At 43.8% G+C, this 17,673-nt stretch overlaps 1 protein-coding gene across 1 annotated transcript in view; it reads right to left on the reverse strand.

The window, feature by feature from the left end:
- The window catches only part of UBR3 (ubiquitin protein ligase E3 component n-recognin 3), a 686,242-nt gene that overhangs the window by 218,601 nt on the left and 449,968 nt on the right, over positions 1 to 17,673 (reverse strand). Inside the window, 1 exon segment of the mRNA XM_030210854.1 lies at positions 3,834 to 3,944. Within this exon segment, the coding sequence (XP_030066714.1) occupies positions 3,834 to 3,944 (111 nt within the window).

Genomic DNA, 17,673 nt, shown 5'->3' on the forward strand with positions numbered 1-17,673 from the left:
CCCCACTGTAATCTGTACTGTATTTGTTGAATGAAAGTTTTTGGTTCATCAAGACATTTAAAAAAAAAAGGTAAAAATTGATTTTGACATTAAGTTTAGTGTTTAACCTCCTATCTTGGCCAATAAAAATATAAAACACTAACTATGAATTTTCAGTGCCGCTGAAAATTCTTACACACTGCTCTGAAGTGAAGGGGGAGCACGGATGCTCTGCCTATGTCTACGGATATCTGGCAAATAGGCTGTCCTTAAATTTTCTGTATAGCTATACAGATAGCGCTGAATAATGTTGGCTATCCCCCATGGTGGTGGTGCTCACCCTGTATACAAATTCTCACTACCACTGATCACATTTGAATATTGATGCAAAAATTTAATAATTTCAATAAGTTTATTTAAAAAAATAAAGCCAAGTCTGTTAAGAATATTCTCTGATGACAAGCAGGCCTATCTAATCTCACAAGTGGGTAACTCAGGCCGCAATGCCCGGTCCGGATCTTATGACAAGCATAAGAGCATTTTTGTGAAGTGTGAGACACACTCCACCGCTCATGCGCGAGTGCCTTCCCACCCGCTGCGCGAACGTGGTCACCTCAGTTGCTTTTTTACCAAGATGAGGAGATGTACTTTTTCACTGTCTCTACACATTGCTCGATCCAAGTGCATTTTTTGTGCCTTTCGACGTGTTTCTTCACCTCTTCAGCAGTGCTTCTGTTCACAGAACTTTACTTCCCTTTCCCATTATTTTCTTAGGGGTTTTTTCCCCCCAAATTTTACGTTTTCTTATTTATTCATTGTTACAAGGTTACTTTCAGGACTTGGCCTCAGCTCGGTTTACACCCTAATTTTTTTGGGGTGCCTCGCCCCTTTTTCAGGCACTATGTCCTGCCCATATCCATTAAAGTTCCCAGTGGCTTTGATTGCTGTACCCGGTGCTATGGGACGATCTCTGGAACAGACACCCATTCTTGATGTCTCCAGTGTTTAGCGCCCGACCATAGCCCTGCAAACTGCATCTTTTGTCTTCGTATTAAGAAAAGGACCCAATTTTCCAGAGAGGCTCAACGCGAAAAATATTTTGGTACCAAGTCCGGTTCCTTGATACCAACATCGGAATTGAGGTCAGAGGCATCAGCATCGACATCAAGCATCGGTAAGTTAGGCTGCTGCTAGACCTGAAGACATTGGGAGCAGTGGTGCATCGAGTGGGTCTCCACCTATCTCGAGGCCTACTGCTATGCAGAGCACCCGGGATTGTCCATCGTCGGCACTGACTAGCCTCGGTGACAAGCTTCGGGCTAAGACCAAGAAGCATTGACATTGATCCCCCTTGATGCATGGAGCCAGGAATTATAGGGCGTCGAGGGATTCGGCAACAGAGGTAACAAACTCTTCTACCAGAAGCCACCAGCCACCTCCAGTACTGACCCCAACAGTCCTGCAACCTGTCTCTCAACAGGAGCCCCAGCTTTTCCCGATGTCAGCCCTCGATGAGCGCATCTGGGCCTTGCTTCCTGTCCTGCTTGATGGCCTTATGCAATGGTGAGCATCAGCACCAGGGGTGCTGATGCCCCTATCTTCCACTGCAGTCTCACCTGGCCCTCAGCCTCCCACACTGGTACCAAGTGTGGCCCCAGTATCAACTGCCACCCAAGCCAGGACCCCCTTGATGTCGGTGGAGGAAGTTTCACAGGAGTTGAGACAGGAACCGACTCAACACCATTCTTGAGGATATGGCTCCTCTGCATCAAGTCAGGCTGTCTCAACCCTACCATAGAGAGGTTTGCTTGAAACTGATGAGGAGCACTCATGGGAGTCAGCAGAAGATCCCAGATACTTTTCTTCAGATGAGTCCTATGGGATATCCTCTGAACCCTCCCCTCCACCTGAAAGGAGAAAGTCTCCTCTGGAGAGCCTTTCATTTCCATCTTTTGTAAAGGAAATGGCTCACACCATTCCATTTCCTTTACAAGATGAGGACGAGCCCATAGCAAAGATGCTCGAGATCATGGACTACACGTCTCATCATAGGGATGCTGTGACTGTACCTCTCCATCTCCACAAGGTACTCCAGGAAGTCCTTGTTAGGAATTGGGAGTCCCTTCTGTTGGTCATTGTCATGCCTAAGAAGATCGATACCATGTACCTGGATTTGACAAGCCTCACAATTCCATGGTGGTGGAATCTGCTCTCAAAAGAGCTAGGAGTTCCAGGGACTATGCCTTGATGCCCCCAGGTAGAGAAGTTAGAAACCTGGATTCTTTTGGGAGAAAGATGTTCCAGGCCCCGATGCTCATCTCCCAAATACATTTCTACCACCTCTTCAAGAGTGTCTACATGCAAAACTCGGTGTGCAAGTTGATGGACCTGGCTGAGACACTTCCTCCGGAGCAGGCCGAGTCATTTTGCCAGTTGGCCAAGCAGCAGAAGGCGTGTTGAAAGTACTTGGCCAGGGGCACTTACAACACTTTTGACATGGCATCCAGCATCTCTGCCCAAAGTATAGCAATGTGCAGACTCTTATGGCTACATATTTATGACTTGGAACATTCTGTTCAGCAGCGGTTGGCGGATGTCCCATGCCAGGGAGACTATATCTTTTCTGAGATATGGCAACCAGAATTGAACACAATACTGAAGGTGAAGTCATACCATGGAGTGATAGATGCATTATAATATTCTTGATCTTAATTTAAATCCCTTTCCTAATAATTCCTAGCATTCTATTTGTTTTTTTTTGTCCGCCGCCACACATTAGGCAGTCTGCAAAAGTTACATTTTAACTTCTGTAACTTATTTTTTCACATAAAAGGATAGTGTTTGGACTGTTGTATTACAAATTGTTTGCTCTAAAAGAATTCACTAAAACCCAATATTTTATTTCTGGTGACTTTAGTCACCTTTGCTAAGAGATGGTCACAAATAGCCGATCCAAGTAAGTTGGAATTACACAGTTCTTTTGAACATTGTCTTGGTTTCGGCAATAACTGAGGTTCTTTTTCCTCCTTCTGAGAGATATGGAGTGTTGATTCAAATCTTCTGAACATACTAGTAAGTGGGTTTCGATCACTATTTTTCAAGTTTGAGTGGAAACTATAAATAACCATAATCATCTCCTTTCTCTTTCTACCCAATCCATGCCAATCCCACCTGGGAGGACAATAGTAGTAAAAAAGCACACTATGCTATGTTCTCCTCTTTTGCCCACTCTGTATATGTTACACTTTGACCTACACAGTTCAAAGTGTCATATTGGCCCTTCTCTTCCTGCTTTTTCTTACCGCTGCTAGTCTGCTGGGTGAGAAGCAGCAGTGGCGGTGGTGACAGCTTGACAGGGCTGGAGGCTGCTGGAGGAAGGCGCGGGACCGTCTGGCCAGAGGAGATGGAGAGGCAATAGTGGCGGCAGTTTGGCAGGGGTGGAGCAGAAGAAAGGCGCAGAACCAGCCAGAAGAGAGGCATGGACGACACCCAAATGGAGGGACTGGAGCAGTGGGAGCAGAGCACCCCCTGCTGATTTGCACCCGGGGTGGACCGCCCCCACCGCCCCGCCCTTGGTACGCCACTGGGCAGTGCTATATGTATTTTATAAAAGGCCCTACCGTTCATCAAGCCTTTTATAAAATAGCAGCACTGTTTTGAATGAACAGACCCAAATGCCCATTTTCCGAACCTAGATGCTCTCTATAAAGTTATACTCCACTTCTCTTTAAAGCAGTACAGCTTAGCATGTAGACAGTTGTCATGAATGTTAAAAACCATAAATGCCTGAATGATGTTAAATTATCTTCTCCCACATGAAAAAACATGGAATAAGAAAAAGCTATATAACTTACACGTAATGATTCCATGTAAGACTTATGACAGTCTATGTGCAAAGTGTGACCACAGGTTTGTACATAAACACCTCCTTCCCATCCAATTGATATTGCCTGAAGACAGGAACTCTTCAAATAGAAATGTAGTAGTATTAGAGAGGTACAAGATTAATACTTCAACATTCATTACACATTTATATATATTGCACAGCAGCATTCTATAGCCCCAACTACCTAACCCATATCCTCTTGCTCTGAATTATATAAAATATTACTATGTACAACTTTGGCCCACATGCGACAAGCAATTCTGGCAAGTCAATATGCAAGTCAGTGGTTCCCAAACCTGGTCCAGGAGGCACCCCAGTCAGTCAGGTTTTCAGGATATCCACAATAAATATTTATGAGATTTGTATGCAGTGGAGGCATGCAAATCTCTCTACAGGGGATTTAGCGGTGCTAGTGTGGTGAATGAGGCTGACAGAAGGGTCTGAGGCTGGACTGGGTATGAGAGAAGGGGCAGATGTTAAGGGATGGGAGTGGGAGAAGGGACATAAGGGTGGAAAGAGAAGGCAGAAGCTAATGGGGATGGGAAAAGGGAGTTGAGGGCTAATATGGAGGCTGGGTATAGAAGGAGGTGGCAAGTATTAACAGGTGGAAATGGTAGAAAGCGGCTAACACTGGCAGATGGTTAGCTCAACCTGGGGGACAGATGGAAGGAGGTGGCTAATGCTAGGGCTGGGAGAAGAATTTAATATTGGGGCTAAATGATGGTTGGGGACAAGAAGCTGAAGCAGGGACTGACAAGGGAACAGATGGGAGTTGCTGATGACCAGAAGCTGAGGCTGCTAGGGTGTGGGGGGGGGGGGGAGGAGGAGGAAGGGGCGGATGATGACCAGAGGCCGAGAGCGAGTTATATGTGTTGGGGGGGGGGGGGGTTAGGGGAGAACAATGACCAAAGGCTAAGGCTGCTAAGTGTGGGGGGGGGGGGGGTGGAGGGAGATGGGGGATGACAAAAAGTTGAGGCTGCTAGGGTGCATGGATAAGTGGATGATGGCAGACAGTGAGGTTGCTTGGTGCTCATAAATATTCCAATTGTTCTTAATTCTGGCTCCTGTATCCTAAGAAAATTTGTCAAGACTTGTACTAGCTGTTCATAGATATAAAAACAGAATAATCAAAAATAACAGCGATCTTAAAAACGGGGGTTACACACAATAAAATGAATATTTTTTTGTTATTATTACTAACAAACAGAAAAATCAGGCTGATACTCAAAATCTGCAGGTTCCTGGGACTCCCCTACTTAATATGCCAGATGAAGACAATGAGAACACCCAAAAGAGATTAAGAGAAAAATGCCAGGTAGATGACTTTTTTTTTTTAATTGGCCTTACATTATTTGTAGAAGGTTTCCAAACGAATATAAAACCAATACATTCCACAAATGAGTGCCATAACAGCAAAAGCAGTGTCTCTGGTTGTCCCGAAACAACATATAAGTAAAGGCAACAAAAAGGAGTCCCAAAATAAATTGTGGTAATGAGTGATGCTTTATTATGTTGAAAGAAAGATACCAGCAGTGCTAGATTGTGTTTTGTTTTAAAGAGCCCGAGCACTTCAACAACAGGAATTAGTATAGGTACCATGAAGGTTGATGTGTATGTTTCAGTAATATACTCCATTGTATGATGAGGTTGTGAGATCAGACCCCTGATGAAGGTCTTTCAGCTGAAACACAAATTCATGTAGAGTCTTTCCTTCAACAGAATAAAGCATCACTCATTACCACTATTTACTTTGGGATTCTTTTTAGTCACCTTTGCTTGTGTGTTGTTTTGGTTTGTGGTTTAGCAAAGGTTTTTCTTCTTTGGTGTTTTCTGATTGTCCCAAAACATATTTGGTGTGGGAAGGAACAACATAAGATTTTGTTATAAAGAACGTAAGTAGTATGTTGAAGTATATGGGCCAAAAACATAGGAAACCCACAGTAGTGATCCTGTGGGCCAACATAAGGACTTTGATGGTAATTATAAATGAAGCACTTAGCCAGTGTCCCTCTTTCAATAAGGAATAGTAAACTACCCACTAAAGGGCAGTACATCTTATTACATCGTCCTCTCTACAGGTTAAAGCAACTAACCCCCCCCCCCCCACCAAAAACAACCTTTCATGTTTATTCACAAACTTGATATAAAGCAATTCATTAGCATGTCAGAGACCAGAGGTTCAAAGGCTGCTTTAATCAACTAGATTAAAATGACACTGAGGTCCCATACTAATGAGTGGCTTATGGAAGGCTTCAAAATAAGACAAGATATACACAAATCTTCCAGCTAAAGATTGTCTATGTAGAGACAGCAGCAGATAGCTGTTCCCTAAGTAAAATGTATTCAACCAATTTCTGGGTGGGAAAGAAATGAACCTTGGCCTGACAGACTGCTAATCATCTCCACTTGTAATTATAAGACTTCTACTGAATTACCGCCTAGAAGCTGGACATACCTAAGACAATAGTCCAGAGACATTATTACTTAACATCCAAGGTAGGAGGATGAGATAGCAAATGTTGGAGTGAAATAATATTCCTTGCATCTGGCATGATGCCCTGTACTTTGAATAATATCTGCCTACCTTGCTGACTGGAAGGCATATGATGGCTTGAGTCATGTCTAGAAGAGTCCCTATGAATTTCAATTCAGATTTCAGGCTCAGACTGTATTTGGGAAAAAAATGTTCTGCAATGATTCCTCTGTCCTGCCTGAAATGTATCTGACTGGTCAATTTTCCAGTTAGGGAAACCTTGAAACTCTTGTACAGGAATGCTGCAGTGATACCTACATATTTCATAAAAACATGCAGAATTCAAACTACGTGACAAGTATGCAGTACAAGTGATGGTATTTCCCTATGAAAAATTAGAAATGTTGCCTGTGGATTGATATCACTATATAAGAGTGTACATTTCATTCAAATTGAGAAAAAAAAACAGCAGTTTTTTTCCTACAAGGCACATTACAGTGCTTAGAATAACCATCTTAAGCTTCTCTATCATGAAGAATTTGTCTTAAGACTCTTATGTTTAAAACGGTTTGGCACGCAGTGGCAAAAATTAGCCGAAACAAATTTCTCCTTCCTCTACTGTACTGAATTAGTTTCAACTGCTTTGGCTATAAAGGAGGAGGAGATTGCCAACCTGAGTAGGTTTGTCAAGCATTATTTCTACCTTGGAGGACACCTTGGAGGATGTTGCAATAGTTGTAATATGCAGCCCTATAATCCAAAGGAAAAAGGTAACAATTTATGATCGGCCAAGTGATTTCATAAAACCTCAGCCTCCTCAGGAAACCTTCCTGAAACAAAGACTTAAATGGTAGCTATAGTCTCTGAATTCAGTCTTAACTCACCTCACTTTTGAATAGGTAGCTGGATTTCTAACTTGTGTAGCTACAGAATATGGAAAGTGGCATGAAGATAGTAGTGGAGGGTATGAAATGACCTCTAGAGGTCTTTGAAAAGACTCACAACCTCTTTGGCTTTATCTCCAAAAAAAAAAAAATCCCTCTAGTACTTGGCCCACTTGTAAGCTTTTCCTGCACACCAACACAGATGTCAAACATCTGCAATCATGAAAGCCTGTGTTTATCAGTGGCCAATGCAGAAGTTCACATTATTGATTCAAAAAGCTTCAAAAGTATCAGAGGCTGAGCAGACCAGATACTTTTCACATGCCTCACTTCCCATTAATAGGAAACAAATTAATTTCAGAACTCTTGAAAGTGGCAGTCTGCAACTATAAACAACATGAAGCATCCTCACAGCATCAAACTACCACCACCATGTTTGACTGTTGGTATGATATTTTTTATATGTGGAATGCTGTGCTTGTTTTACGCCAGACATATTGGGAGCTGTGTTGTTCAGAGTTTCAATTGACTCATCTGTCCATTGAACATTATCCCAAAAGGTTGGGGGATCATCCAGGTGTGTTTATGAGATAAGCACTGATCTTATTCTTGCTCTTCTCTCATGAACCCCATTTTAGCCCAGTCTCTTCCTTATTGTGGAATCATGAACCCTGACATAAGCTGAGACTAGAGAGGCCTGTGGGTTATTTGAACATTCTGGGTTGTTTTGCAATTTCGCAGATGAGTTGTTGATGCATCCTTGGAGTAATTTTGGTAGAACAGTCACTCCTATAAAGATGCACCGCTGTTCCAAGTCTTCTCATTTGGAGATAACGGCTCTCACTGTGGTTCAGGAGAGTCCCAGAGCTTTAGAAATGGTTTTGTAATCCTTTCCAGACTGATATACTTCAACGGTTTTTTTTTCTCTTCTGGAAATTTCCTTTGATCGTGTCATAGCGTTCTTGTAGAAACTCTGTGATGAATACTTCACTCTCATAGTAAGGTTCAATATATAGTGAGGTCTAGAATGGCTGTAAACATGGCTGGCTGTATTCAATCAGCTGAATCTAATAATCAATTAAATTTGGTCAATTGGTTAAGTAAGGGGGTAGCTCTTTTTTCTTTTTCTTTTGTGCTTACTAAATTTCAAATAATGTCAATCACAATATTCATGACAAAGGAAATATCACCAATTACAACAAGAAATATAATAAAAAGGAAGAGAGGACTCAAATTTTTGTCCATTACACCAAGGATAAGGAATTGAGTCCAGGAAAAAAAAATAATATAAAAAGAAAAGAAAAAAGAAAAAACAAACTTAGTCCTATGCATCCAAGCCAGCCCAAGCAGAAAGATCTAACTTATGTCACAACCCTCAGCTCCTCTTTACAGATTATAAAATCCAATAGTTGTTTCGGGTCAAAGAACATATATACTTTATTTCAAGTATATATGTATATATACAAGGAAATTGCAAAACAAACCTCAAATCCAGCTTCTCAGCTCTAGGTCACATGACCAAGAACTCCTGCCACAGTTTCTGAGTCACTCTTGACAAATTGGGAAAAATTCTAACTTTAGATCCCAAAAACAACTGCTCCATTGAACAGAAATAAAGTTGGAGAGTAACATTCTGGTCAGTCTCCATAGCAAAAGTAGCCACGTGTGATTTAGAGGTGATGACATCCAAAGATGATTCAAAAAACTCTAAGTTCATAATAGATTCATCAGGAGGTTCAGAGCAGATCTAACCAGTTATTGTTAGATACTGGACTTGAACCATAGGCGGAATAGCCTCTGGTGGGATCTTCAATATTTCCCTCATATACCGGAACATGTCCAACAGAGCCACTAAAGGTGACTTAGGAAAATTTGTAAAATGGAAGTATTCTTCCTAGTCTTGTTCTCCAGATATTCCAGTTTCTTATGGCGAACAAATTTATCCTTAACCAAGGAGCAACAAGTATTCTGCAGATCACTAACATTCTCCAAAGACTGCTCCAACTTCTGTGAATGGTCTGAAGAGGTTCTGGAAAGCTCTGCTAATTGAACACCAAAATGAGAAGACAAGACAAATGCAAAATGCAAACGCATAGTGTCCCATAACACATCCAGTGTGACAAAAACTTGGCTTCTGCAGCACTGAGACCACCGCTGCCAGACTCTGCTCCACCCTTCCTTAAACCAAGGCCAGCATCCTGCTGCAACTGCTATCCTGGCCCCAGAACTAGATCTCTCTCTGGGTGAAACATCTCATTTGGGGTTTCTTCCATTAGGGACGTCGGCGTTGGGAGTTCCCTCTCCCAATGCACCCAAACCCTACAATGGGAGCAAACTTCCGGGCTGCCAAGGTCTCACAGCCTCCAAGGGAATCAGCAATACACCTTACAGCACATGAGTCAGCCAATGCAAAAAAATCCTTGAAACAAGGTCTGCTTCATTGCTGGGATTGGGGTGGATGCTGGAGGAAGCTGTGGCACCTTACCCCTTTTCTTTCCGCATATCAAGGACCAGGAAAGAATACATAAAGCAGGCACTAAGGAACAAAGGTAAAAAGCAGTCCAGCTGGGCATCTTTTCAAAACACCATCTTGATTCCACTCTGGAGGTAGTTATTTTTTCATATGGGTTATATCAGTATTTGATAACATTTTTTTCCTTAAATAAATGAAGTCATAATTTAAAAACTGTATTACATTTACTGAGGGTTGCTTTGCTTAATATTACATTTTGTTTAAAGACCAGAAACCAGAGAACTTCTGGTGGAGCTAGCTACCAAGATGAATGTGACAAAGGGAGCTCCTTGATCCCCCCCACCATCTACCTCCCAAGTAACTCCCTGGCAAGCACAAACTTATCGAGGTAAAAGCTGCTGGCGAGAGCCACCTTGGGGACAGAGCAGGAGAGCTTGTTCAACTGGGGAGCTTCTATTTGCAGCCCTCAGGGTGAGCGCAGACAGTAGTGAGCAGTGGGAGCCACGAGCAATCAGCTGTGGCCCAGCATGAGCCGCATAGTAAGTCAGCCAGTAGGAAATCTCTCCCCAGGGACAGTATAAGCCTCAGTGAGCTGGGGAATCGAGGACTTGAGAACAGCACTAAGATCCTGAAAACAGGCCGACAGGCAATCTCCACTGAGGCATTCCTCCCTTGAAAACAGCAGGCAAGATCCTGGACTGGAGTTCCAGAGGCCAGGTGTAGTTTTTTGCCTCTGGTTGGCCCGGGACCCAAGTGCACAATGCAGGAGAGAACCAGCCTGCTGGAGCCACAAAGTAGACCGGGGGAGAGGGGCCACTTGGGACGAAGAGATTAGATGAACTGGGTGGCAACTGAGCAGCAGGATGCCCATGCAGCAACTTTGGGTGAGTGGCACTGGAGTTGGGAGCATCCTTTCAGCTTCCAGGCTGGACATCTCCACCTTGCCCACTAGAACTGCCCTGAGACCTCCATATTAAGTGGGTCCTACGGCTTGCTGGTTTTGGTACTTTTCCTTTCAGGAATCATGACCAAACAAATTAAACTTAAGGCTTCAGTCATTATTAAGGACATATATGCTACTAAACTTGGTCAAGGGGGGCAACTTTCAGAGAGTCTAGCTAACATACAGCCTGCCAGACCTAATGTTGTTTCTACAGTTGATGAAGTGGAGAAGCCACCTGAAGCCATATGGGACTTAATTCTGAAGGAAATTAGAGGTTCTAAGACAGAAATATTTGATCTGGTGGTAGCCAGATTAGAAAACAGATCTGATGATCTATCCACCTGGATAGACTCACTTGAGGCTAAAATGGAAGAACATGCAGAGGAATGGAAGGAGGAAATATCCTCCAGAGGTACAATGCAAAGGCAGAAAAAAATTGAAGATCAAGAAAACAGAAGCCAGCGCTTGAATTTGGGAATCTTAGGGGTTCCTGAAGGCCATGAGGGTCCAGCTCCTCTGGCATATGGTCAGAAGTCACTCCAGTCCTGTTTTCCAGAAACTGAAGCTAACCTGGCATTTGAAATTGAAAGGGCGCACAGAGAAATGCAACTGAGACCAGAGGCCACATTGCCCCCAAGAACTTTCATGATGAAACTTTTGCAATTTCAGGAGATGAAGTTGGTGCTAAGGAGAGCAAGGCAACTTAAAGTTTGTCAATATGACAACGCAGAGGTCCTTATTCTCCCAGATTTGAGCTTGAAGACTCTGCAAAAGTGTAAAAAGTTGCATCCGTACAAGATGGATCTATATATATATAAAAAAAAGGGCTTATGTGTGGGCATGTGGTATCCTGCAAAGTTGGTGGTAACGGTCAATGGCAGGCGGAAGTTCCTTGCTACACCCGAGGGGTACAGAAATTTCTTGCCAAACTACATGGAGGAGCCTGTCGACCACCTTCTGACACTTCTCAGGAAGACAGGAGGTCCAAAATGGATCACGCTGCCAGCTCAAGGTGACAGTCAACTACCTCCCTGGGTCAAAAAGAACAGATGGAGTGAAGTGGGCCATCTAGGACCCATCCAGCTAGATCTCATAAGGAGTTGGCATCAAAAGGTCTGAAGACTGAAAACCCCTCCTGTGATGAGGACACAATGAACACTACAGAATCAGGACCGCAATCTCAGCTAGATGGGGAAACAAGGGCTTCTCCATTCCCCATTGGCGATGGTGGGAGATAATTGAAGCTATAGGATGGCTTACCAATTTAAACCAAGAGGGTCAATGGATGGCCCTTATCCTGTTTCATTTTTCTTAACAGGGCTGAACATGGGAAGGGATGGAGAAGAAGAGTTGTGGGATTGAATGTGAACTGCTAATTGTCGTAGAGGTCAATGGCATATTTATACTAGGTGTGTATGTTGTGTACACACCATGTCAGACCCGGCCCCCTGCCCTCACCTTAAAATCTGCTCTGTTGCACTCTTCACCCGGGCAGCGGCAGCCATAGGCTGCCTGTAGCCTGCACCAGGACTTCCTTCCTGAACAGTATGGGCGGGACAGTTCAGAGAGGAAGTCCCATGCAGGCCGCTGCCCAGGTGAAAACTGCAGCAGAGACATAAGTACATAAGTACATAAGTAGTGCCATACTGGGAAAGACCAAAGGTCCATCTAGCCCAGCATCCTGTCACCGACAGTGGCCAATCCAGGTCAAGGGCACCTGGCACGCTCCCCAAACGTAAAAACATTCCAGACAAGTTATACCTAAAAATGAGGAATTTTTCCAGTCCATTTAATAGCGGTCTATGGACTTGTCCTTTAGGAATCTATCTAACCCCTTTTTAAACTCCGTCAAGCTAACCGCCCGTACCACGTTCTCCGGCAATGAATTCCAGAGTCTAATTACACGTTGGGTGAAGAAAAATTTTCTCCGATTCGTTTTAAATTTACCACACTGTAGCTTCAACTCATGCCCTCTAGTCCTAGTATTTTTGGATAGCGTGAACAGTCGCTTCACATCCACCCGATCCATTCCACTCATTATTTTATACACTTCTATCATATCTCCCCTCAGCCGTCTCTTCTCCAAGCTGAAAAGCCCTAGCCTTCTCAGCCTCTCTTCATAGGAAAGTCGTCCCATCCCCACTATCATTTTCGTCGCCCTTCGCTGTACCTTTTCCAATTCTACTATATCTTTTTTGAGATACGGAGACCAGTACTGAACACAATACTCCAGCTGCGGTCGCACCATGGAGCGATACAACGGCATTATAACATCCGCACACCTGGACTCCATACCCTTCCTAATAACACCCAACATTCTATTCGCTTTCCTAGCCGCAGCAGCACACTGAGCAGAAGGTTTCAGCGTATCATCGACGACGACACCCAGATCCCTTTCTTGATCCGTAACTCCTAACGCGGAACCTTGCAAGACGTAGCTATAATTCGGGTTCCTCTTACCCACATGCATCACTTTGCACTTGTCAACATTGAACTTCATCTGCCACTTGCACGCCCATTCTCCCAGTCTCGCAAGGTCCTCCTGTAATCGTTCACATTCCTCCTGCGACTTGACGACCCTGAATAATTTTGTGTCATCGGCGAATTTAATTACCTCACTAGTTATTCCCATCTCTAGGTCATTTATAAATACATTAAAAAGCAACGGACCCAGCACAGACCCCTGCGGGACCCCACTAACTACCCTCCTCCACTGAGAATACTGGCCACGCAATCCTACTCTCTGCTTCCTATCTTTCAACCAGTTCTTAATCCATAATAATACCCTACCTCCGATTCCATGACTCTGCAATTTCTTCAGGAGTCTTTCGTGCGGCACTTTGTCAAACGCCTTCTGAAAATCCAGATATACAATATCAACCGGCTCCCCATTGTCCACATGTTTGCTTACCCCCTCAAAAAAATGCATTAGATTGGTGAGGCAAGACTTCCCTTCACTAAATCCGTGCTGACTTTGTCTCATCAGTCCATGTTTTTGTATATGCTCTGCAATTTTATTCTTAATAATAGCCTCCACCATCTTGCCCGGCACCGACGTCAGACTCACCGGTCTATAATTTCCCGGATCTCCTCTGGAACCTTTCTTAAAAATCGGAGTAATATTGGCTACCCTCCAGTCTTCCGGTATTACACTCGATTTTAGGGACAGATTGCATATTTCTAACAGTAGCTCCGCAAGTTCATTTTTTAGTTCTATTAATACTCTGGGATGAATACCATCAGGTCCCGGTGATTTACTACTCTTCAGCTTGCTGAACTGACCCATTACATCCTCCAAGGTTACAGAGAATTTGTTTAGTTTCTCCGACTCCCCCGCTTCAAATATTCTTTCCGGCACCGGTGTCCCCCCCAAATCCTCCTCGGTGAAGACCGAAGCAAAGAATTCATTTAATTTCTCCGCTACGGCTTTGTCCTCCTTGATCGCCCCTTTAACACCATTTTCGTCCAGCGGCCCAACCGACTCTTTGGCCGGTTTCCTGCTTTTAATGTATCTAAAAAAGTTTTTACTATGTATTTTTGCTTCCAACGCTAATTTCTTCTCAAAGTCCTTTTTTGCCCTCCTTATCTCCGCTTTGCATTTGGCTTGGCATTCCTTATGATCTATCCTGTTACTTTCAGTTGGTTCTCTTCTCCACTTTCTGAAGGATTGTTTTTTGGCTCTAATGATTTCCTTTATCTTACTGTTTAGCCACGCCGGCTGACGTTTAGTCTTTTTTCCCTTTTTTCTAATACGTGGAATATATTTGTCCTGAACCTCCAGGATGGTGTTTTTAAACAGCATCCACGCCTGATGCAAGTTTTTTACTCTGCGAGCTGCTCCTTTCAGTCTTTTTTTCACCATTTTTCTCATTTTGTCGTAATCACCTTTTAAAGTACCTGGGGGAGGGGAGGGGAGTGCGGCACACTAAAACATTCCTGGCTTCATCATTGCTAGGGCCACTAGAAAAACTTGGAAGGGAATGGGTTAAACAAAGGGAGAGGGGGGGCGGAGAAATATTCGGAAGTCTATGCCTCTTTCTTGGGGGGACCATTACAGCAGAGGGATATGGGCTCTGTCCTCTCCTGGTTCTCCTCTTATCTCTCCCACCGTATCTTCAGAGTACATTCTCATGGATCTTCCTCCACCCCCATCCCGCTCTCTGTTGGAGTTCCTCAGGGATCTGTCCTTGGACCCCTTCTTTTTTCAATCTACACCTCTTCCTTGGGCTCGCTGATCTCATCTCATGGGTTCCAATATCAACTTTATGCTGAAGACACCCAGCTTTATCTCTCCACACCAGACATCACCGCGGAAACCCAGGCCAAAGTATCGGCCTGCTTATCCGACATTGCTGCTTGGATGTCCAACCGCCACCTGAAACTGAATATGGCCAAGACCGAGCTCATTGTCCTTCCACCCAAACCCACTTCTCCTCTCCCTCCACTCTCTATTTCAGTCGATAACACCCTCATCCTCCCCGTATCATCTGCACGCAACCTCGGAGTCATCTTCGACTCCTCCCTCTCCTTCTCTGCGCATATCCAGCAGACAGCCAAGACCTGTCGCTTCTTTCTCTATAACATCAGCAAAATTCGCCCTTTCCTCTCTGAGCACACCACCCAAACTCTCATCCACTCTCTCATTACCTCTCGCCTTGACTACTGCAACCTACTTCTCACTGGCCTCCCACTTAACCATCTATCCCCCCTTCAATCCGTTCAGAACTCTGCTGCGTGTCTTATCTTCTGCCTAGACCGATATGCTCATATCACCCCTCTCCTCAAGTCACTTCACTGGCTTCCTATCAGGTACCACATACAGTTCAACCTTCTCCTACTAACCTACAAATGCACTCAATCTGCAGCTCCTCGCTACCTCTCTACCCTCATCTCCCCTTACGCTCCTACCCGTAATCTTCGCTCACAGGACAAATCCCTCCTCTCAGTACCCTTCTCCACCACCGCCAACTTCAGACTCCGCCCATTCTGCCTCGCCTCACCCTATACTTGGAATAAACTTCCTGAGCCCATACGCCAAGCCTTCTCCCTACCCATCTTCAAATCCTTGCTCAAAGCCCACCTCTTCAATGTCGCTTTCGGCACCTAACCATTGTACCTCTATCCAGGAACTCTAGACTGCCTCAATCTTGATTGACTGCACTTTTTGTCCTTTAGATTGTAAGCTCCTTTGAGCAGGGACTGTCCTTCTTTGTTAATTGTACAGAGCTGCGCAACCCTGGTAGCGCTTTAGAAATGTTAAATAGTAGTAGTAGTAGGGAAAAGGAGAATACACTGTTACCAGTTTAAAACAAAAGCTGGAGAGTAATGTATGGAGATTGAATAAAATGCTGGGTCCAATGTATTGCATCTGTTACGAGGGGGGCTTGTGGCTAGGACAGCCCCCTCTTCTCATTGTTGGGAGCTTTGGAGCGAGTAAAGTTTGAGTTATATTCTGTTACCATAGTTAAATTGATTCCAGACTGTGGGGGGCACATCCTCCCCAATAAAGCATTCAAAAATTCTGCAGGCCCTACAAAGACATCAGGCAGATTTGGCCTTCCCGCAGGAGACCCATCTGTTCGAGGTAATGCATGGGAAACTGAAAACATAAAGACTGTATAGCCATTGAAGCCATAGCAAAAAGGGTGGTGTTGCTATACCAGTGCACAAAAGTCAGGTAACTCAGATACAGAGGGTCCATAAAGATGTAGAACAACACTATCACCTGCCACATTATACTCATCCGACAGCCAATAGTGTTGTGCAACATATATGCCTCCAACCAGTATGATAGTTTTTTTAATATCTTTATTAATTTTGCAACAATATATCCCAACAATTGATATAAACAAGAAATTATGAAATAAACATGAATTAGAGAAAAATTTTAATAGAAGAAAAAAATAATAAACATTCATCCACAATAAATGCAAAACCTTCAAGAAATAGAAATCAAACTAACGAAGTAAAATTACAGAAATATATCCCTAGCGTGTCGTTTACCCATAAAGCCCTCCCCAGCCTGCCCCTACAGTGTGCTTATGAGGCAACAACATTTATTTCCTCTTCAGCAACAAGACACTCTTCTAGTTGCTTGGGTTCAAGTTTTACCCTGAAGTATCACAAAGCAGAACTTAAGCAAAAAAATTGGAATCCACTGCCAGTGTCCTCGGCCAAAAGGCCAGGAAGGCCTTACGCCTTATCTGTGTCTCTCTTGAAAGATCAGGAAATACTCAAACTTTTGAACCCAAGAACTGTTTCTTCAAATGTTTAAAAGGAAGTTTCAGAACTGCATTGCGATCCGTCTCTAGAGCAAAGGATACTACCATAGTAGTTCTCTGTGTAATAACTTCCAATGAGGATTCCAAAAAGGATGCAAGATTCATATTATCCCCATCTTGACCTTGAGGGGTCTCACCAACAGATCTTCCTGAGACCAGTATATACTGGGCTCGCGTGATAGGGAGCCAATGAATCACCAGACATCTCCAAAACCTCAATTAAATATTTCTTAACCAGACCTACAGGTGCAGAGACCTGGGAAAATTGAGCAGTCTCAAGTTCTGTCTCCTAATTTGATTTTCTAGGTATTCCAATCAACGATGAGTAAAATTCTTATCTTTAACTGAGGCTGAATCCAAAGATTCCAGGGTTTGAATTTCAGTTTCTAAGGAATCCAATTTAGAGGACTGCAGGGCAGATGCCTGTGCCTGGAGAAGAGCAGCCTCAAACAAAACCTTAATATCCTTAGTATTTTCAAAAGTCAATGTTTGTAAAGAGGAATGCATATCAAATTCAAGGTCCACTGTGACTCCAATGTTACAACGGCTGGTTTAACAAAGACCCGCGAAGATAAAGCAGGAGTAGGCAAGCTGGTACCTACTCACAGTTTGTAGTGGCAAAATTTAAGCAGCATTTTGTAATAACGCTTGGTCAGAGACCAAGCTTCCAGGTGCTTAGAATGCGTGCCCTCCCCACAGGAGAGAACCGGGGACAGGACCATTCAGAGCTCCACCATTTCCTAGTTGCAGGGGA

This window comes from Microcaecilia unicolor, chromosome 7 (genome assembly GCF_901765095.1).
Source record: "Microcaecilia unicolor chromosome 7, aMicUni1.1, whole genome shotgun sequence".
NCBI classification, from domain to species: Eukaryota; Metazoa; Chordata; class Amphibia; order Gymnophiona; family Siphonopidae; genus Microcaecilia; species Microcaecilia unicolor.